At 37.2% G+C, this 16,163-nt stretch overlaps 1 protein-coding gene across 20 annotated transcripts in view; it reads right to left on the bottom strand.

The window, feature by feature from the left end:
* The window catches only part of TRIP12 (thyroid hormone receptor interactor 12), a 138,253-nt gene that overhangs the window by 4,037 nt on the left and 118,053 nt on the right, over window positions 1-16,163 (bottom strand). For all 20 annotated transcript variants that reach the window (XM_073218011.1, XM_073218008.1, XM_073218006.1 and 17 more), the window contains 5 exons: window positions 10,013-10,127; window positions 9,557-9,711; window positions 8,460-8,624; window positions 3,051-3,215; window positions 1,054-1,167 (listed from right to left, as the gene is read on the bottom strand). In XM_073218011.1, coding sequence (XP_073074112.1) covers window positions 1,054-1,167; window positions 3,051-3,215; window positions 8,460-8,624; window positions 9,557-9,711; window positions 10,013-10,127 — 714 coding nt within the window. The remainder of the gene's footprint in view (window positions 1-1,053; window positions 1,168-3,050; window positions 3,216-8,459; window positions 8,625-9,556; window positions 9,712-10,012; window positions 10,128-16,163) is intronic.

Below are 16,163 nucleotides of genomic sequence, written 5' to 3'. Positions count from 1 at the left end.
GAATGACTATATACTTTGAGAAAATCCAAAATGCAGGCCCTATGAAATTAGAATCTATTATGTGTCATTCACTGCCAGGTACTTTAGGTATCCTGTCTAGTACGACAGAGGTTATCCCAATTTGATGGATGCAGTCAGATACAACTTAGATAAAGTCATACAGTTACTAAGTAGTGGGGGGTACAAGGACTCAACCCCAGAAGCAACACTTGCTACTTTCAGTTCCACTTAGTGCCCAAAAGTGCTCAGTATACCATATGCTTCATAAACAGCAAATTAAAGAGGATATAAAAATAATAATTGAGATGAAAATTCTAAGTCATTCAAAAATTTCCAGACTCAGTCAGAATCTATGTGTATTCTAAAGGTAGTATTCAAAAAAATAAACAAAAAGTTTCTACATTGGGAAGACCTAAAACTTTCTAGACCCTTTTTATGCCATCTCACTAGCAGTGATGAGTTCTTTGATATAGATTCTTGTTGCAGTTTAAAAATGGCTAGGAAAAAATCATGCACATAAACTTATTTTTTCCATTCTCACAAATATCCTCTGAATTTGGCAATTAGATGATTTGCAACACTTCCTTAGAACTTCATGGACAAATCATGAAACAATGTCTCACCTAAACCAGGAAGTTTTGTCAAACCAAAACAAACAAGTACAGCCTTAGAGTCACTTTCCTTCCTCTGCCCCATGGCTTTGCCCATCTGCCACAGCAGCACAGGGACCTGAGTCCCCGTCCCCACTGGGCAGCATGGTGGCTCGGGTGACAACAGTGCCCTCTCTATCACACACACGGACCCTACGCCATCTCCAATATGTAGTATTTTTACCACTTATATATTTATAATAGAAAATAGGTCATATTTAAGTTATATTTAATATTCCACCTTGTCTGGAAATCATCTTATTTTCCCCAAACTTCTATTCCCTGCTCCCAAACCCCATTATTTTTTGTTTGTATAAATGAGGACTTTGAATAGCACATAGATAACAGCCCAATAAAGGCAACTATAGGAACAGAACTAGAAATGACCATTTTAAATACTCACTTCTTCTGGGTAGAAGTACTGAAGATGACTGAGTGGGAAGACAGATTCAAATCCATCTCTGAAAGAATCAAATTGCCTGGAAACACCTTCATTTAGTGCCCAGAATATAACCAGCTGCAAGAAGAAAAGTCTTTTAAAAACCATGCCAAGATTTCAAATCTCCTTCCCATTTTAATACATGGTAAAGTACAGTGAAACATCCTGATTACTTAAAAAAAAAAAGGTTATTATGTCCTTTAAATTATCTTTCAGAAAACTGCGTAAGTAAAAGATCAGTCAGGTCAACTTCTGATATGGGGCCTGGCCAACAGGAAAACATAAAAAAATGAGATGTGTATTTATATACTTAGTGTGTTTTGAAAATTCGTTTACATTAAAATCCCTATGGTACATTAAAATACACTACCTTAACCACATGAGAAGCAGCTGAGAATTTCCCAAAAGGGTCTAAGTAATGTTGCAAGATTCACAATTATCAACTGTTAAGTGTTTAAAATTTTTAATGTGAAATTTTCAGTTCTAAATCCTGTTTAATTCTTAGAACCCAATCTTTTTTGCAGTATGCTTCTCCACTTAGAAAAAAAGGCAAATTTTGGAAATGCAGCCACATGAAATTGAAGGGTAACCAAAAGCATCTGTTTCTAGTCTTCAGTGACTCTGGTTAACCCACTTGCTTCAGGAATAGAGGACAAATTCAAAGTGAAAAGAACAGTGTTTTGGTAACAGAAAAATATAAGCACTACTGCAAATTATTTTCAGAGACCCTTAATCAGGACATTAAGTCATCATTTACTAGTAAGCCAAAAAACTGGCTTTCTCAAAATCAGAACGAAGCAGGTAGAATGAGAAGACAGTCCTATGCAGTATTTAAAAAATTACATATGAATCATAGAACTGTTAGGTAGACTAAATAATATCTGGGTTCCTCTGCTATCTTCTCTCCCAAACAGATGAAGAAGCCACAGCCAAGATTTTTCAGAGGTTCCACCTGAAATCACACAGTTAAAGTAATGGAAAAGTCAGTCTAGGTGTAGGTGGTATTTTATCTTGAACCCAAGGCTCTTTCCAGTCAATGTCAGGAATAAACCAAAAGAAACTTTTCAAGAAATAACAGAAAAATATACATAGGCTGTAATTTAAAATATTAATGTGCATTCAATAGAAAACTATTTTTCTTTAATTTAGCACATATAGTCAAGGATGATGAATTAGTAATTTGAAAGGCCTCACCAACCCATCAAACATGTGTGCTGAGAAAATTCTATCATGTTAGCTGGCTTGATAGAAAGGCAGAAATGCAGTCTGGTGAGAAAAACCAGTGATAGCTCCTTTTCACCAATTACTTCTTAATTAAGAACATGTGGTGTTATAGATAGTATAACACCAGCTTGATGTTGGAGAATTCAAGGCAGAGTGAAACAGCTGACATGTTCTCTCAAAAGCAAACAGAAGCTAAGGCCTGAAAAAGTGGACTTCATGCAGTGATCCTGGATGTCAAAGGCCTCAAACCAGACTGTGCAGGCAGTGGATGGAAACCAACCCCGGGCTTCACCGCTCAGGTCCCTTCCCTCTCCTTCAGAGTACAGCTGACCCTTGAACAATGATGGGGGCTAGGGGATACCAAGCCCCATGCAGTTGAACATCCACATTTAATTTTTAATTCCCCAAAAGCTTAATGACTAACAGCCAACTCTTGACCAATAACAGTTGATCAATACACACTTTGGATGTCATGTTATATACTATATTCCTACAATAAAGTAATCTAGAGGAAATAACCTTACAATAAAGTAAGCTAGAGAAAAGTTTTCACATTGTCACAAATCTCAAAAATTTGTCCAATATATTTACTGAAAAAAAAAAAAAAAACACCCAGCGTGTTAAGTAGACCTGCACAGTTTGAGCCTATGTTGTCCAAGGGTCAGCAGTAGTACACACAGGCAAAGCCATGCATCACCACAGCTGCCTTCTGCCCGACACACACTGCAATTACATACTCTTAGATACTCCTCTAAATTGTGGATCGTGACTGGGATATCTTTTCCTCCTTTCTTCAGTTCGATGTTGGGAAACCCTGGCAGAGTGAAATCCAATCCTAGATCTTCAACTGAGCAGCCATTCATAGTCAGGGTTTCTAATGCATACTGTAGACTCTCTTTGGTCTTAAAATTGAAAAAAAAGAGGCGGTTGGCAGGGAGAAATATTGTCAATTATTCACTCAGTTATGCTTTTGTGTTTTTAAGAAAAAAATACGCTAATAAATTTCATGGGTTCCTTTACCTCTTAGCATTTTTCTTTTTCTTTTTTTTTTTTTTTTTTGTCATAATCTGTACAGGAACAAGCCACTAAGATCACAAAGGAAATAAACATGTTCGGATTCTAACTACTTTTATACAGGAAAACAAAACTCACTTGAGTGTTCCTCCATAATGAGATGCTTGCTACTCAATTTGACCATATTCAAATCAGAGTTCACAGAATGACCATTATTCAAATTGTTAGGGCCTATTTAAGAGGATACACTCCTCTAGACACAAACAAACTTTACATAAATTTCTAGGCTAATCTTAATGAATCTCATATACGTATATAGCAAATACTAATACATCATGTTAAGAAAACTGTAAATACAAATAATCACTACCTGGTAATGGTGATTAACCCTTTTTCTATACAAGGTTCAAGTCTAAATACTCCGGGATTCTTTGTTCAATCATTCCAGGCCTAACATAACATATTTGTATTCATATAGTACCACTCTGACAGAAAACGTTTCCAACAAAGCCCTAAGAAAAATCCAGTCATCCTCTAAAGACAAATGCCATAAGCAGACAAATGTTAAAAGCAGTTTATATCACTTACTTTTTAAATGCTTAAGATTATGAAAAGCTTATAAAAAAATTTTTTTAGATGCAAGATCAAAGACCAATATGCTAAACTGCAAATTCTATCAGAAAATTGGTTCCAAGGATAACTGAAAGAAGGCAAATGGCTTTCCAAATTGTAGATGCCTCCGAGTATGAAATTCCTAGAAGCAAAACAGTCAAGGTACAGGAAACTGTCATTCAAACTAAAGCTGGGAAGTACTGATGAATAAATTATTTTTTTAAAAAGGAAACTGAAAGCTGCTCAGGATTCCAGATAATTTAAAATGCAGAGAAGGTGGCAGCATTATTTAAGATTGCAGCAAAATACAGTTGTTGAGGATTATGTCCACTTTCACTTCTGTAAAAATTCTTGTTAAAAGTCTGTCTCAGTTTCAGGTGCATTATTTGATGACACTCAAACAGAAGACTTTCATTTTACTTCTGAAATATTCTTCAGCAGAAAGATTTTGAAAGTAGTAATAAAAAAAACACTCTCCATTTTAATGTTCTCTCACTGAGAGCTCTCAATACTGCCCCCCACCTTGTCACAAGTCACTGCTATGCTAATGAAAAGTTTCTTCTCCTATCACTTCTTAATCATCCTTCCATTTTTCATGTATCAAGAATTTAAACTACCAAGTAGAACCTCGGCCAGGACAGCTTGTTGCACCTGAATAGTATATAAGATAATGAGGTGGGTGTTTCAGCACACTGCCATTCCTCATGCTCTGGTTGGAAGTTGGTTAACGCAGTAATCAGCTCTGGAATGTGGTTTCTGCGCCAAATATTTTATACTTTTAAGGTGACAACATCAGGAATAATAAAGATTAGAAGAACAAATCTCTTAAGGATTTGAGGGAGAGAACTGTGGTGGCATACTGCACTGCAGCCAAGGAGACACAACAAATTTGCAAGGTGTGTAAGTTCAGGCTCCAGAGCAAACAGCCTGGGTTTGAATCCAGCTCTCCCAGATTCTAGGTATGTGACTCAACGTGCCTTGGGTTCCTCATGTGTAACCCAAGATATTTCTAGTATCTAAATCTCACAGCGTGGTTGGGGGTTAAAGAATTGATGTATGTAAGGCACTCGCAACACTGTCATGGGTTTAACTTTCTTTCCTTTTCTTTATGGCCCATTATTTATCTAAAAGATGATCATAAAAAGGATCGTAGTAATTAAAAACTTACAAAGTTGGTAAGCATTAAAAATCCTTAAGACCTTATACGGAAAAGATGGAATTGGCTTCTTTAAACACTAATTTCTGATACTTATTTTTCCAAAAATCACCAATAATAACCAGTTAATAATGGGGGATAAAATTCATTCTCCTACAAATCATCTTGCCTGATAAAAAGAAAGCATTCTAAGTCCTGACCTCGCTGTCTACTGTAAGCTCTCCTCCATCTTATCAACAGATGTGGCACTGTCACTAGATTCTTAACTTTATGTATTTATCTATTCTTATTTTATGCAATTCATAAAAATGGGAGTTGACTTAACATCAGTCCATGTTACCTGCCCAAATATAAGCTTTTTTTAAAAATGTAACTTTGTCTTCTTCTAATGTCAGATACAGAACCATTATTAATCTTAGGCTGAGTCAAATGATTTTTAATCTATTGTTAAATATATAAAGAATAATTATGAGCAAGTGGGATTTACTCCAAGGATGCAAGGTTGGTACAGTATTCATCAATCAATATCATACATCACATATTAACAAAAAGCAAAATAAAAATCACATGAGCATCTCAATTAATGCTGAAAAAGTACTTAACAAAATTCAACATACATTCATGATAAAAACTCTTAACAAAATGGGTATAGAGGGTACATACCCCAACATAAAAGACTATGTATAACAAACGCAGAGACAAGATCACACTTAATACCGAAAACCTGAAAGCTTTTCCTCTAAGATCAGGAACAAGACAAGATGCCCACCCTCACCACTTGAACATAATACTGGAGGTCCTACCCATGGAAATCAGAAAACACAAAGAGATAAAAGAAATCCAAATTGGTGAGGAAAAAATTAAACTGCCACTATTTGCAGGTGACATGATATTATACATAGAAAACCCTAAAGAATCTACCAAAAACATATTAGAATAACTGAATTCAGCAAAGTTGCAGGATCCAAAATTAATACACAGAAATCTGTCACATTCTTATATACTAACAATGAACTAGCAGAAAGAGGAATAAGGAAAACAGCTCCACTAACAAATGCATCAAAAAGAATAAAATAGCTAGGAATAAACCTAACTAAATTCATAAAAGATATTTACTCTGAAAAATCTAAGACACTCAAGAGAGAAATTAAAGAAGACACCAATAAATGGAACTATATCCATCCATGCTCATGGACAGAAGAATAAGTACTGTCAAAATGGCCACATGCCCAAGCAATTTACAGAGTCACTGCAATGTGTATCAAAATACCAAAAGCATTCTTCAATGAACTAGAACAAAGTTCTAAAATTCATATGGAACCACAAAGACCCTGAATAGAAAGCAATCCTGAGAAGGAAGAACAAACTGGGGGATTATGTTCCCTGACTTCAAGTTCTACTACAAAACTAGCCATCAAAACTATTTGGGACTGGCCCAGAACAGACCCACAGATCAAGGGAACAGAACAGAGAGCTCAGATATAAACCCATGCACATATGGTCAATTAATATATAATAAAGGAGTCTTGAATATAAAATAGGAAAAAAACAGCCTCTTCAACAACTATTGTTGGGAAAACTGGACAACTATATGTAAAAGAATGAAACTGGATTACTAACTCCACACACAAAAATAAACTTGAAATGGATCAAAGACCTGAATGTAAGTGATGAAGCCATAAAACTCTCAGAAGAAAACACAGGCAAAAATCTCTTGAATATAATAAGTATGAGCAATTTTTTTCCTGGACACATCTCCTCAGGCAAAGGAAACAAAATAAAAAATGAACAAGTGAGACTACATCAAACTAAAAAGCTTCTACACAGCAAAGGACACCATCAGCAGAATCAAAAGGCATCCCATAGTATGGGAGAATATATTTGCAAATAACTCATCTGATAAAGAATTAACATCCAAAATATATAAAGAACTCATAAGTCTCAAAACCTGAAAACCAAATAACCTGAGTAAAAAATGGGCAGAGGACCTGAACAGACACTTCTCCAGTGAAGAAATACAAATGGCCAACAGGCACATGAAAAAATGCCCTACATTGCTAATCATCATGGAAATGCCAATTAAAACCACATGAGGTATCACCTTACACCTGTTAGACTGGCCACTATTCAAAAGACAAGAAATAACAAATGCTGGTGAGGGTGTGGAGAAAAGGGAACCCTCCTACACTGCTGGTGGAAATGTAACTTGGTGCAGCCACTGTGGAAAGCAATATGGAGGTTCCTCAAAAAACTAAAATAGAACTACCATTTGACCCAGGAATTCTACTCCTAAGATCCCTGATTCGAAAAGACATATGCATCCCTATGTTTATTGCAGCACTATGTGTAATAGCCAAGATATGGAAGCAACCTAAGTGTCCATCAGTAGATGAATGGAAAAAGAAGATGTGGTACATATACACAATGGAATATTATTCAGTCATGAAAAGAAAAGAAATCGTCCTAATTACAACATGGATGGATCTAGAGGGTATTATGCTCAGTGAAATAAGCCAGGCAGAGAGAGAGAAATACCAAATGATTTCACTTATTTGTGGAGTGTAAAAACAGCAAAACAGAAGGAACAAATAGCAGTAGACTCATAGACACCTAGAAGGGACTAGTGGTTACCAAGGGAGAGGAGGGGGGAGAGTGAAGGGGATAAAGGGGCACAACAACTCACAGTCAAATATTAAGTTGATGACAGACTGTAGTAGAGCATGGAGAATAGTTAATGATTCTGTAGTATCTTACTATGTTGATAGAGAGTAACTTTACTAGAGGAGGTGAGGATAATATATTTGAAACCAACATAAGACTATATATTAATGAAACTTTAATAAAATACATATACATATTTAAAGAATAAACATTAATGATGTAAAGCTCAAATTTACTCATGAAATCTAACAGAGACACTTCAACATTACCAAGAAATAGTGGAGACCCTTCAGGACCTTTAAAATTGTCTTTCTGAGGCCTCTCTAGAAGCAAATGGATTATTCCTAGTTAAGACCTCTCCTGGGAAATCTATCTGTCCTGAGAATAATTTAACTGATTCAAGTGCTTACTAAAAAAATTCAGTATGATATAGTATCTGCCCAGATACAGAATACCCACCTAAAATTGAACAGAGACCTATGGTTTCAGTTAGGAGCATACTTTGTTAATGAAGCTGTTTGTCATCTGTTACTATCTTACCCACTGCAGTATATTCCAGGTAGTATAATTTAAAAAATCAAACTCTTCTAAAATAAAACATTAACGTAAAATAATAACAAGGTCAAACCCAAGCCACTTAACAAAGACCTCAGCTTTCTGCAGTAAGAACTGATCTGACCATTTTCTCATCTTCTAAGCCTACCTGAGATTTATCTTGTTCAAGTCTCTTCTTCTGTCTGACAATGTCTTCTAAGTGATACACTGATCTGGCCACAATTGGGTCAATGTCAAACAAATCGTGCGATGTTAGTGAAGTTTCTTGCCGTAGCATCCACTTATAAAAGGGTAAGCCAAGGGGGAGATCCACCTGTAAGGGACATGAAAAATATTTCAACAGTCAACTAAGCTTCTAGAATTGCCTCAGTTATATAACTGACACTTCCAGAAGTCATTTAAAAAGGTCAGGTAATCCCTAAGGGTTAAAAGCGGCTACACATACTTAGGCAACTGTTTCTATAAGTACATGAAATTCTCTCCCATTTAAACTCAATGTGAGGTCCAGATTTTGTGAAATATTTAGAATACTGAAGAATCTCACTTAAACACTGACCCTAAAAGGGAATTTTTCCATGGACATATATTCTCCCTAAGAGCCAACACTGAGATGTTTAGCAGAATCTTACTCTATTTGGGGGCAAAAAAATTTAATTCCACTGTAGTCTGTATTACTACTGTATATTCAGAAGCAAGAGAGGTTAAAAGGAAAAAACCAATAAATTACAGTTAAAATTGAAAGGTTGTGAATTTAACATCAGATGAAAATGTCTTACACATACTGATCAAGTATCTCAGAAAATGTGGAGAGGAAATGAAGGTTAAGTCCACAAATAATCAAGCCTCAATGAATACTGATTTCTTGGGGCTATTTGCATTTCAGCACTCTAATGGTAACTGACTGAAGTTCAGCTGCAGAAAGTTGATGTTTTCTTTCTTAATTAAAAATATAATGTTAAACACTAAAAATATATAACTAAAACCACCTCTAATGTTTCCTGATTCTCTGAACCCATGCTACTAAAAGAATGGGCCACTAACCAGCACTTGGGTATCACCTGGGAGCTGGTATGAAAATGTGGAAAGTTGGGCCTCACTCATCAATTAGTCAGAATTGGCTTTTTAAATGAAATCTCCAAGTAATTCATATGCACACTATTTTTAAAATACAGCGGTAAGTGCAGGGGATTAAGGTAATGTTATAGTACACAGGTACAAAAAAACCCTAGAAAAAAAAAAACTTACCAATCGGAAATCCATGATAGCCTTAGCCATTAATTTTCCTAAGAAGCGAAACTTCATCTTAACCTTTGCGATATGAGCTGGCTTGGCTGTTCTACCAAAGGGAAGCGCAAACAGGCCCTGGAGGTTTTGAATATACTTGGTCCCTTCTTGGCTTCCTGTAAAAAATAAGCAAGTCAACAAACATTAGAGGCAATTTCCCCAGACAAAACAAGGCAAGATCTAGTAACTAAGAACATTTAAGAAATTGGGTATTTTCAAAATCAGGTAACAGATCACTGAGTGAAACCCTCTAGTGCCGGGAGGGCCTCCCTTATTTGATGAAAGAGAAAACAAAACAAAGGCTAAAAGGTCAGAAAGCATGGTCCTCTGCTAGAAGTTAAATATATTTAATGAACTGTAAGGACCTTTACCTGACATGAATTAACACAAATGGACTAACTCAGAGATTAACATTACCTTTTGGATTGCTAAGAGTTACTTCTTCTCCTCTCCAGAGACCCAAGTCAGCTCTCTGTAGTTCCTGAGATACAAGTGCATAAAACTCCAGTGTAGGCCCAAGACCTGTACCAACCTACAGAAGGACAGAAGAAGAACAATTCCAACTTAGAGAATCTGTGGAGTTTTTTAATGTACCAATATCTTGGCAATGTGGATACTAATAGCAACTGTTTATCAGGATGTGTTACAGATTATTTCCCAAACTCACCCGATTATATTCCTTCAGTCCTGGTCATGTGGAACAGAACTAGCAACCCTTTATCATTTCTTACTCCCTATGGCCTCAACATTTCAATGGTACTGTTTGAGCAAATGTAACTGATGGAAGTGCCACAGTAGCTCTCTCTCTCTCTCAGGGAGTAAGATGGCATTGTGTGCATGTGGCTCTTTTTGCCCATTCTCTAACGAATTGGTACCCTGACACCAGCTCAACTGTTACCTCCTCAGAAGCATCCTTATCTGCCCAAACAGCTACTATGTTCCTTTTTCTAGGACTCAGCTATTTTAATACTTACCATATTACATGCCATGATTTCATTACACACTTAAATATCTTACTTGAGGGCCACTTTAAATCACCTTTGTACCCTTCTATGATGCCTGGGCACACACGAGCCATTACATAGGCTTGTTGAATAAAACTAGAGTACTTAAAGGTCTGAACCCACACCAACACCCATGGGGCTAATTTGGCTGGACAGGATGTAAGTGCTTCTTAAACCCCACAGTGCACTGGAGTCGCCTGAAGATTCTGATTTGGTAGGTTTAATTTAAAGCCTGAGCACTGGTATTTTAAGACACGCTCGAAAGGTGACTGTAGAGCCTTGAATGAAAAGCCCTCCTCTGTGAGACACATGATCCTGGGCAGGGTTTATAGCCTAATTATAGCTCTTTCATGTTCCACCAAAATCCAACCAGCCCAGACCAGGAGCTACTGACAAGTTAATTCCACAGTTTATAGGTTAAATCTAACCAGAGTTCTATCAAGAAGGTTCTACTTCATTTATAGATTATTTGCAAACAATGGGTATTATTTTAACATTATAAGTTACTTTAAAAAGCACCCCCACTAAAGGACAGATGTAGTCTACCTAATGTTACCTCTACGTTTCCCAGTGATCTATCAGCTCGGAGCTGGTGCTGCTCTGCTGATGCTCCACAGCCGTTGATGGCATTAGCATCCACCCCACGTGCAACCAAAACTCTGGTACCACCCATGGCTCTTCTCCTTTTACTCCCACATTCTAACCCATCATTAAACACTGTAAAGCCCACCTCCAGAAACATTCTAAACTGATCAGTCACATCCTCTTATTTGGCCTCCTGCCAGAGCCTCCTAAATGGTCTCTGCACTAGCATTCTCAGAACCCCAGATCCTCTTCTCCTGCTTTCCTAAGAGTGACCTTTACAAAGTATGCGTGTGAACACTCCCCTCTGCACCCTCCAACAGTGTCCCAGCACTCAAAGCAAAAGCTCAAGTTCTTAGCCAGCCTGCGTGACTACCGCTTCTGGCCACAGTCATCTGCAACAGGCCAGGAATGCTGCCTAAGGGCTTCCACTTCTCTTCTCTGGTAGGGACACTCTTTCCCCAGAGATTAAGGACAACCTCTGCTCAACCACCACCTTAGACTACCCCATCGGCACCCGCCCCACATCATGCTCCATCTTCTTATTCTGCTTCGTTTTTTCTTCATCACGCAGCCTAACACATATATGTGCACAAGTGTATGTGTACTGACCTCCCCAAACTAAAATAAAGATCAGTGACAGCAGGGACTTTGTAGATTCTGTTCTCTACTGAATCCCAGGCACTGGAGAAGAACGAGAGGAAAGACAGCAGCTGAGAAAAGAAAAAAACTGCAGTACATCCAGTATCCACCAGATGGTGCTTGAAAACCAGTTAATTCTCTCCCTTCAACATAAGAAATCACAGGTCAGATCAGTCTATTTACTGCCTTCGTCCAAATACTGTTATTTCTAAAGGTAAAAACAGCCTTAACTCACAATACTAAATGACACGGCTATTGCTGTGTCTGTGATACCAAGGGTCTGTGAGAGTGGAAGGACCAGGTACGGTCTGCTCTGGCGATTCACCCCTACCTTGGGCTGACCCAGCAGCCCTGCAGATCAATCTGACCTTTTCAGGAATCTTTGCTCTACCCAGTCACTCCACAGAAAAGGTAGGTACTTTGGTTTGTTTCTTGTTTTTTAAGAAAGCATAAAGCTCCAGGAACAAAAACACAGAAACACTAAAAAGCCTGACAACTTGTCTAACTTAAAACTTTGAAAGTCTATTTCTTTCAAATAACATTTATATATATCAGCACTCACCACGTGACAATATCCTAAGTGTTTTACCCATTTTAGCTCATTAAACCATTGTAACAAACAATGAGGCAGGTATGTTTCTTATGCTCCTTGTTGAGATCTCATTGAGGAGTTTACCTAACTTACTATCTTTACAGCTAGTAAGTGGTGGCACCAGGTGCGACATTCCAGGTTCTTAACCTGTCACCATCCAGGAGGCTGGGTCACTGGCAGCCCCAATCCCTGGCCTGGGTGACATTCTGAGCCAGAGACAGCTTTAGTTCTTCCCTGGCTTACCGATATCATCCCTACTCAAGATGGAGCCCGTTCTGATCTGACATTAGGGTTGGGATTCCAGAGCTAGTCAGAAGTCTTCCTGCTGACCACCGGCTGCCTTGTATGGTCGAGTGTGATCTACAATGTGATCACAATGTGCATACATGAAGCAAGCACTCCTCCAAACCCCTTTTCCCCAGTGAAGCTGGTTCCTAGACTCCTTTCCAGAGTCCAATAGGTTAAGACCCATTGATGAAGATCATAAAATCATGATTTCTGTATCAGCAAGTCAATCCTGACCCTTAGAACGGTGTGATGCTATTCTGAACTTGTTCAGGTTCCATGTAAGATGTGTTCTGAACAGACTCATGAAGGGTAAGAGAGAAAAGACATTCTTGGCCAAAAAGAAAATGAGGAGTAAAAAAGTAGAAAGCATGTTTAAACAAACTAAGCAGGCCAAGTTGGCTAGAGCAAAGGTCTTGCCATTTTATGAATGAAATTTGGGCATACAAAATATAAGAACTGTATCCTCTGGGTAACAGGGCATGATCAGGGTAGAGTCAAAAGAAGACCCAATTTCTTACCCCAGCAGACAAAGCCTCCCCTTCCCCTCCCCTCCCTCTCATCACTTCCAGGGCAGTCATTCACTCTGCCACTCACCACCAAGCCCATTCCTTTGCTCAAGTCACATCCATTGGTCCCTTCAATCTTCTGTCTTCCATTAAGGTATAACTTAAGGTCTTACTTCTCCTCATGGCTTCCCTCACACACTCCCGGGACAGTCGTCCTTGTCTGAAAACCTCATGCACTTGGTACCTATGACACCCATTTGCAACACCTGTTTGCACCTTTGTCCTGTCTTCCCAGCTGTGTTGCAATCCTTTCAATGCAGGAACTCTGTCATAACCTGGATCCCTGACATGCCATACACCTCTCAGTACACAACTACTTAAAAATTTAATTTTGATGACTGAATTAAGTTGACTCTTAACTCTGTTAACTGTTCAAGTCTTAATGATGAGAAAATGTTTAAGAAATGATGAAAAGTCAATTAAGATTACTTGGATAACTATAGCTAAGATTGTGGATATTACCATGTACTTACCATGAGCCAAGCATTGTTCTAACCCTTCACATGAATCAAAACAGTCACAACTTGACGTAACTCACAACAGTCATAACCCACATTTTATAGATAAGAACACTGGAGGGGGGGTGGTTTAGAGTGGTTATTAGCCCTTACAATCAGTATTAAAGGAGGTTTGAACATTTTATGTCCATAGGAGTTTCAGAAGTCCAAACACTCCAAAGTTTTGTTTTAAAATAAATTAGGGGCAGGAGGAAGGAAAGTATCCACAAGAGACTCAAAACTTCAGAGTTCATACACACAGAAAATCATTACTTGAATCTTCTGGTATGCTATCCCAGCTGTTTAAAAGCTTCTCAAAAGAAATAAAAGATGAAGATTAGAAAGAACATAAAACTAAGCTGTCTTTTTTCACAAATGACATGACAGTCTACAAAATGGGTTGACAAGCTACAGCCCTAGCCTTCTCCATTCTTGTATGGTGTTTAAGAATCATTTTTACAATTCTAATGGCTGAAAAAAATCTTGAATATTTTACAATGTGAGAAAATTATACGAACCTCCAATTTCAGTGATGATCAAGTTCTAAAGGAACAGCCATGCTCATTCATATACATACTGTCTACAGCCACTGTCATGCTTGTACAAAGGTGAAACAGAGCAGTGATGGAGATTGTATAGCTCTGGCCCACAAAGCCTGAAATATTTACAGAAAGGTTTTCCCAAGCCCTCTTTCTCCAATAATCCTGAATAATCTGTTGAAAAGTTATTAGAACTAATTAAGTTTATCAAGGTCACAGAATATAAGATCAATATACCAAAATCAACTGTATTTCCATAAAAGCAAACAGAAATTAAAATGGGAGAACAGAGTGAAAAACATGAAATATTTGGGTAGAAATTTAACAAAGTATGTACGTGAAAGACCTTTAGACTAAAGTTACAAAGCAATATTGAGAGAAATAAAAGACCTCAATAAATGGAAGGCTACATTGCGCTCATGAATTGGAAGACTCAATACTGTAAATGTAAATTTTCTCCCAAACTGATAAAGATTCAACACAATCCTAATCAATACGCTGTGAGGACTTTTTGTACTCACAAGCTGATTCTAAAATTTACAGGGAAATAGGATTGAGAATAACCAAAACAACTCAGAAAAAGAAAAACCAAGTCGGAGGACTCACACTGATTTTAACACTGACTATAATAAATATACAGTTTTCAACATAGTGTAGATTAACAAAAAAGAACAAAAAATCCAGAAAGAGATCCTAATAGTCATTATCACATGATTTTCAACAAAGGTTAATAATATACTTCAGTTCAATGGGGAAAGTTGGTATTTTCAAATAAACTGAAGAGCTCATGTTTAGGGAAAAAAAGGACCTTTGCCCTTACTTTTACACCATACGTAAAAATTAACTCAAAACGGATCATAGGTCTAAATGTAAGAGCTAAAACTGTAAAACTTCTAGAAAAACACACAGGAGAAAATCTTGAGACTTTTGGGTTAGAAAAAAATTCTTGGGATAGAGAAATCACAAACAAGAAAAAACAATTGGATTTTACAAAAATTTAAAACTTCTATTCAAAAGACATTTTATAATGTAATGAAAAGATAAATCAGACTGGAGGAAAGTATTTAAAAAACATTTATTTATCTCATAAAGGACTTCGATCCAGACTATGTGAAGAACGTTAACAACTCAATGATAAAACAAAATGGCCCAAAGAAGGAGTAGAATCCTTGGACAGGTCTCCAAGAAAGATATATGAATGATCTACAATTATGATGTTCTGTGTTTATTTGCACTTCTCTGATAGGGAAAAGAATCAATGAGATACCACTATAAATCCACTAGAAAAAAACTAAAAGAGACTTATAGTAACTAAGTACTGTTGAACATATGAAAAAAACTGAAATTCATACTGCATCACTAATGGGAATGTAAAATGGGACAGTGACTTTGGAACCCATTTGGTATTCCATGTAATGTTAAAATATAGCTAAGTGACTTAGCAATTCAACCCTAAGTATTTACCCAAGAAAATAAAAACACATTTACACAAAGACTTGCTCACTAATGTTCACTACATCACTATTCATAACACCCAAAAACTGGAGAGTAACTCAAGTATACATTAACTGGTGGTGAGATAAACCTACCATGGTATAGCCGTATCACAGACTCTATTATTCAGTAATAAAAATAAAAGTAATGAAATGATACATTTAATACAGATGAATCTCAAAAGCACTATACTAAGTGACGGAGTAACACAAATGGCTCTATACTATATAATCCCATTTATTATGATATTGTACAAAGAACAGAACTATATGGACAGGAAACAGACCAATGACTGCGAGGGACTGGGGGGAAGGTGGAGACTGACTAAAAGTTCTAAGAGAATATTTTGGGGCGATGGTATGTT

Source organism: Manis javanica, chromosome 12, assembly GCF_040802235.1.
Source record: "Manis javanica isolate MJ-LG chromosome 12, MJ_LKY, whole genome shotgun sequence".
In the NCBI taxonomy this organism is placed as follows: Eukaryota; Metazoa; Chordata; class Mammalia; order Pholidota; family Manidae; genus Manis; species Manis javanica.
The sequence above is the reverse complement of the archived record's forward strand: the minus strand, read 5'-3'. Positions and strand labels throughout refer to the sequence as shown.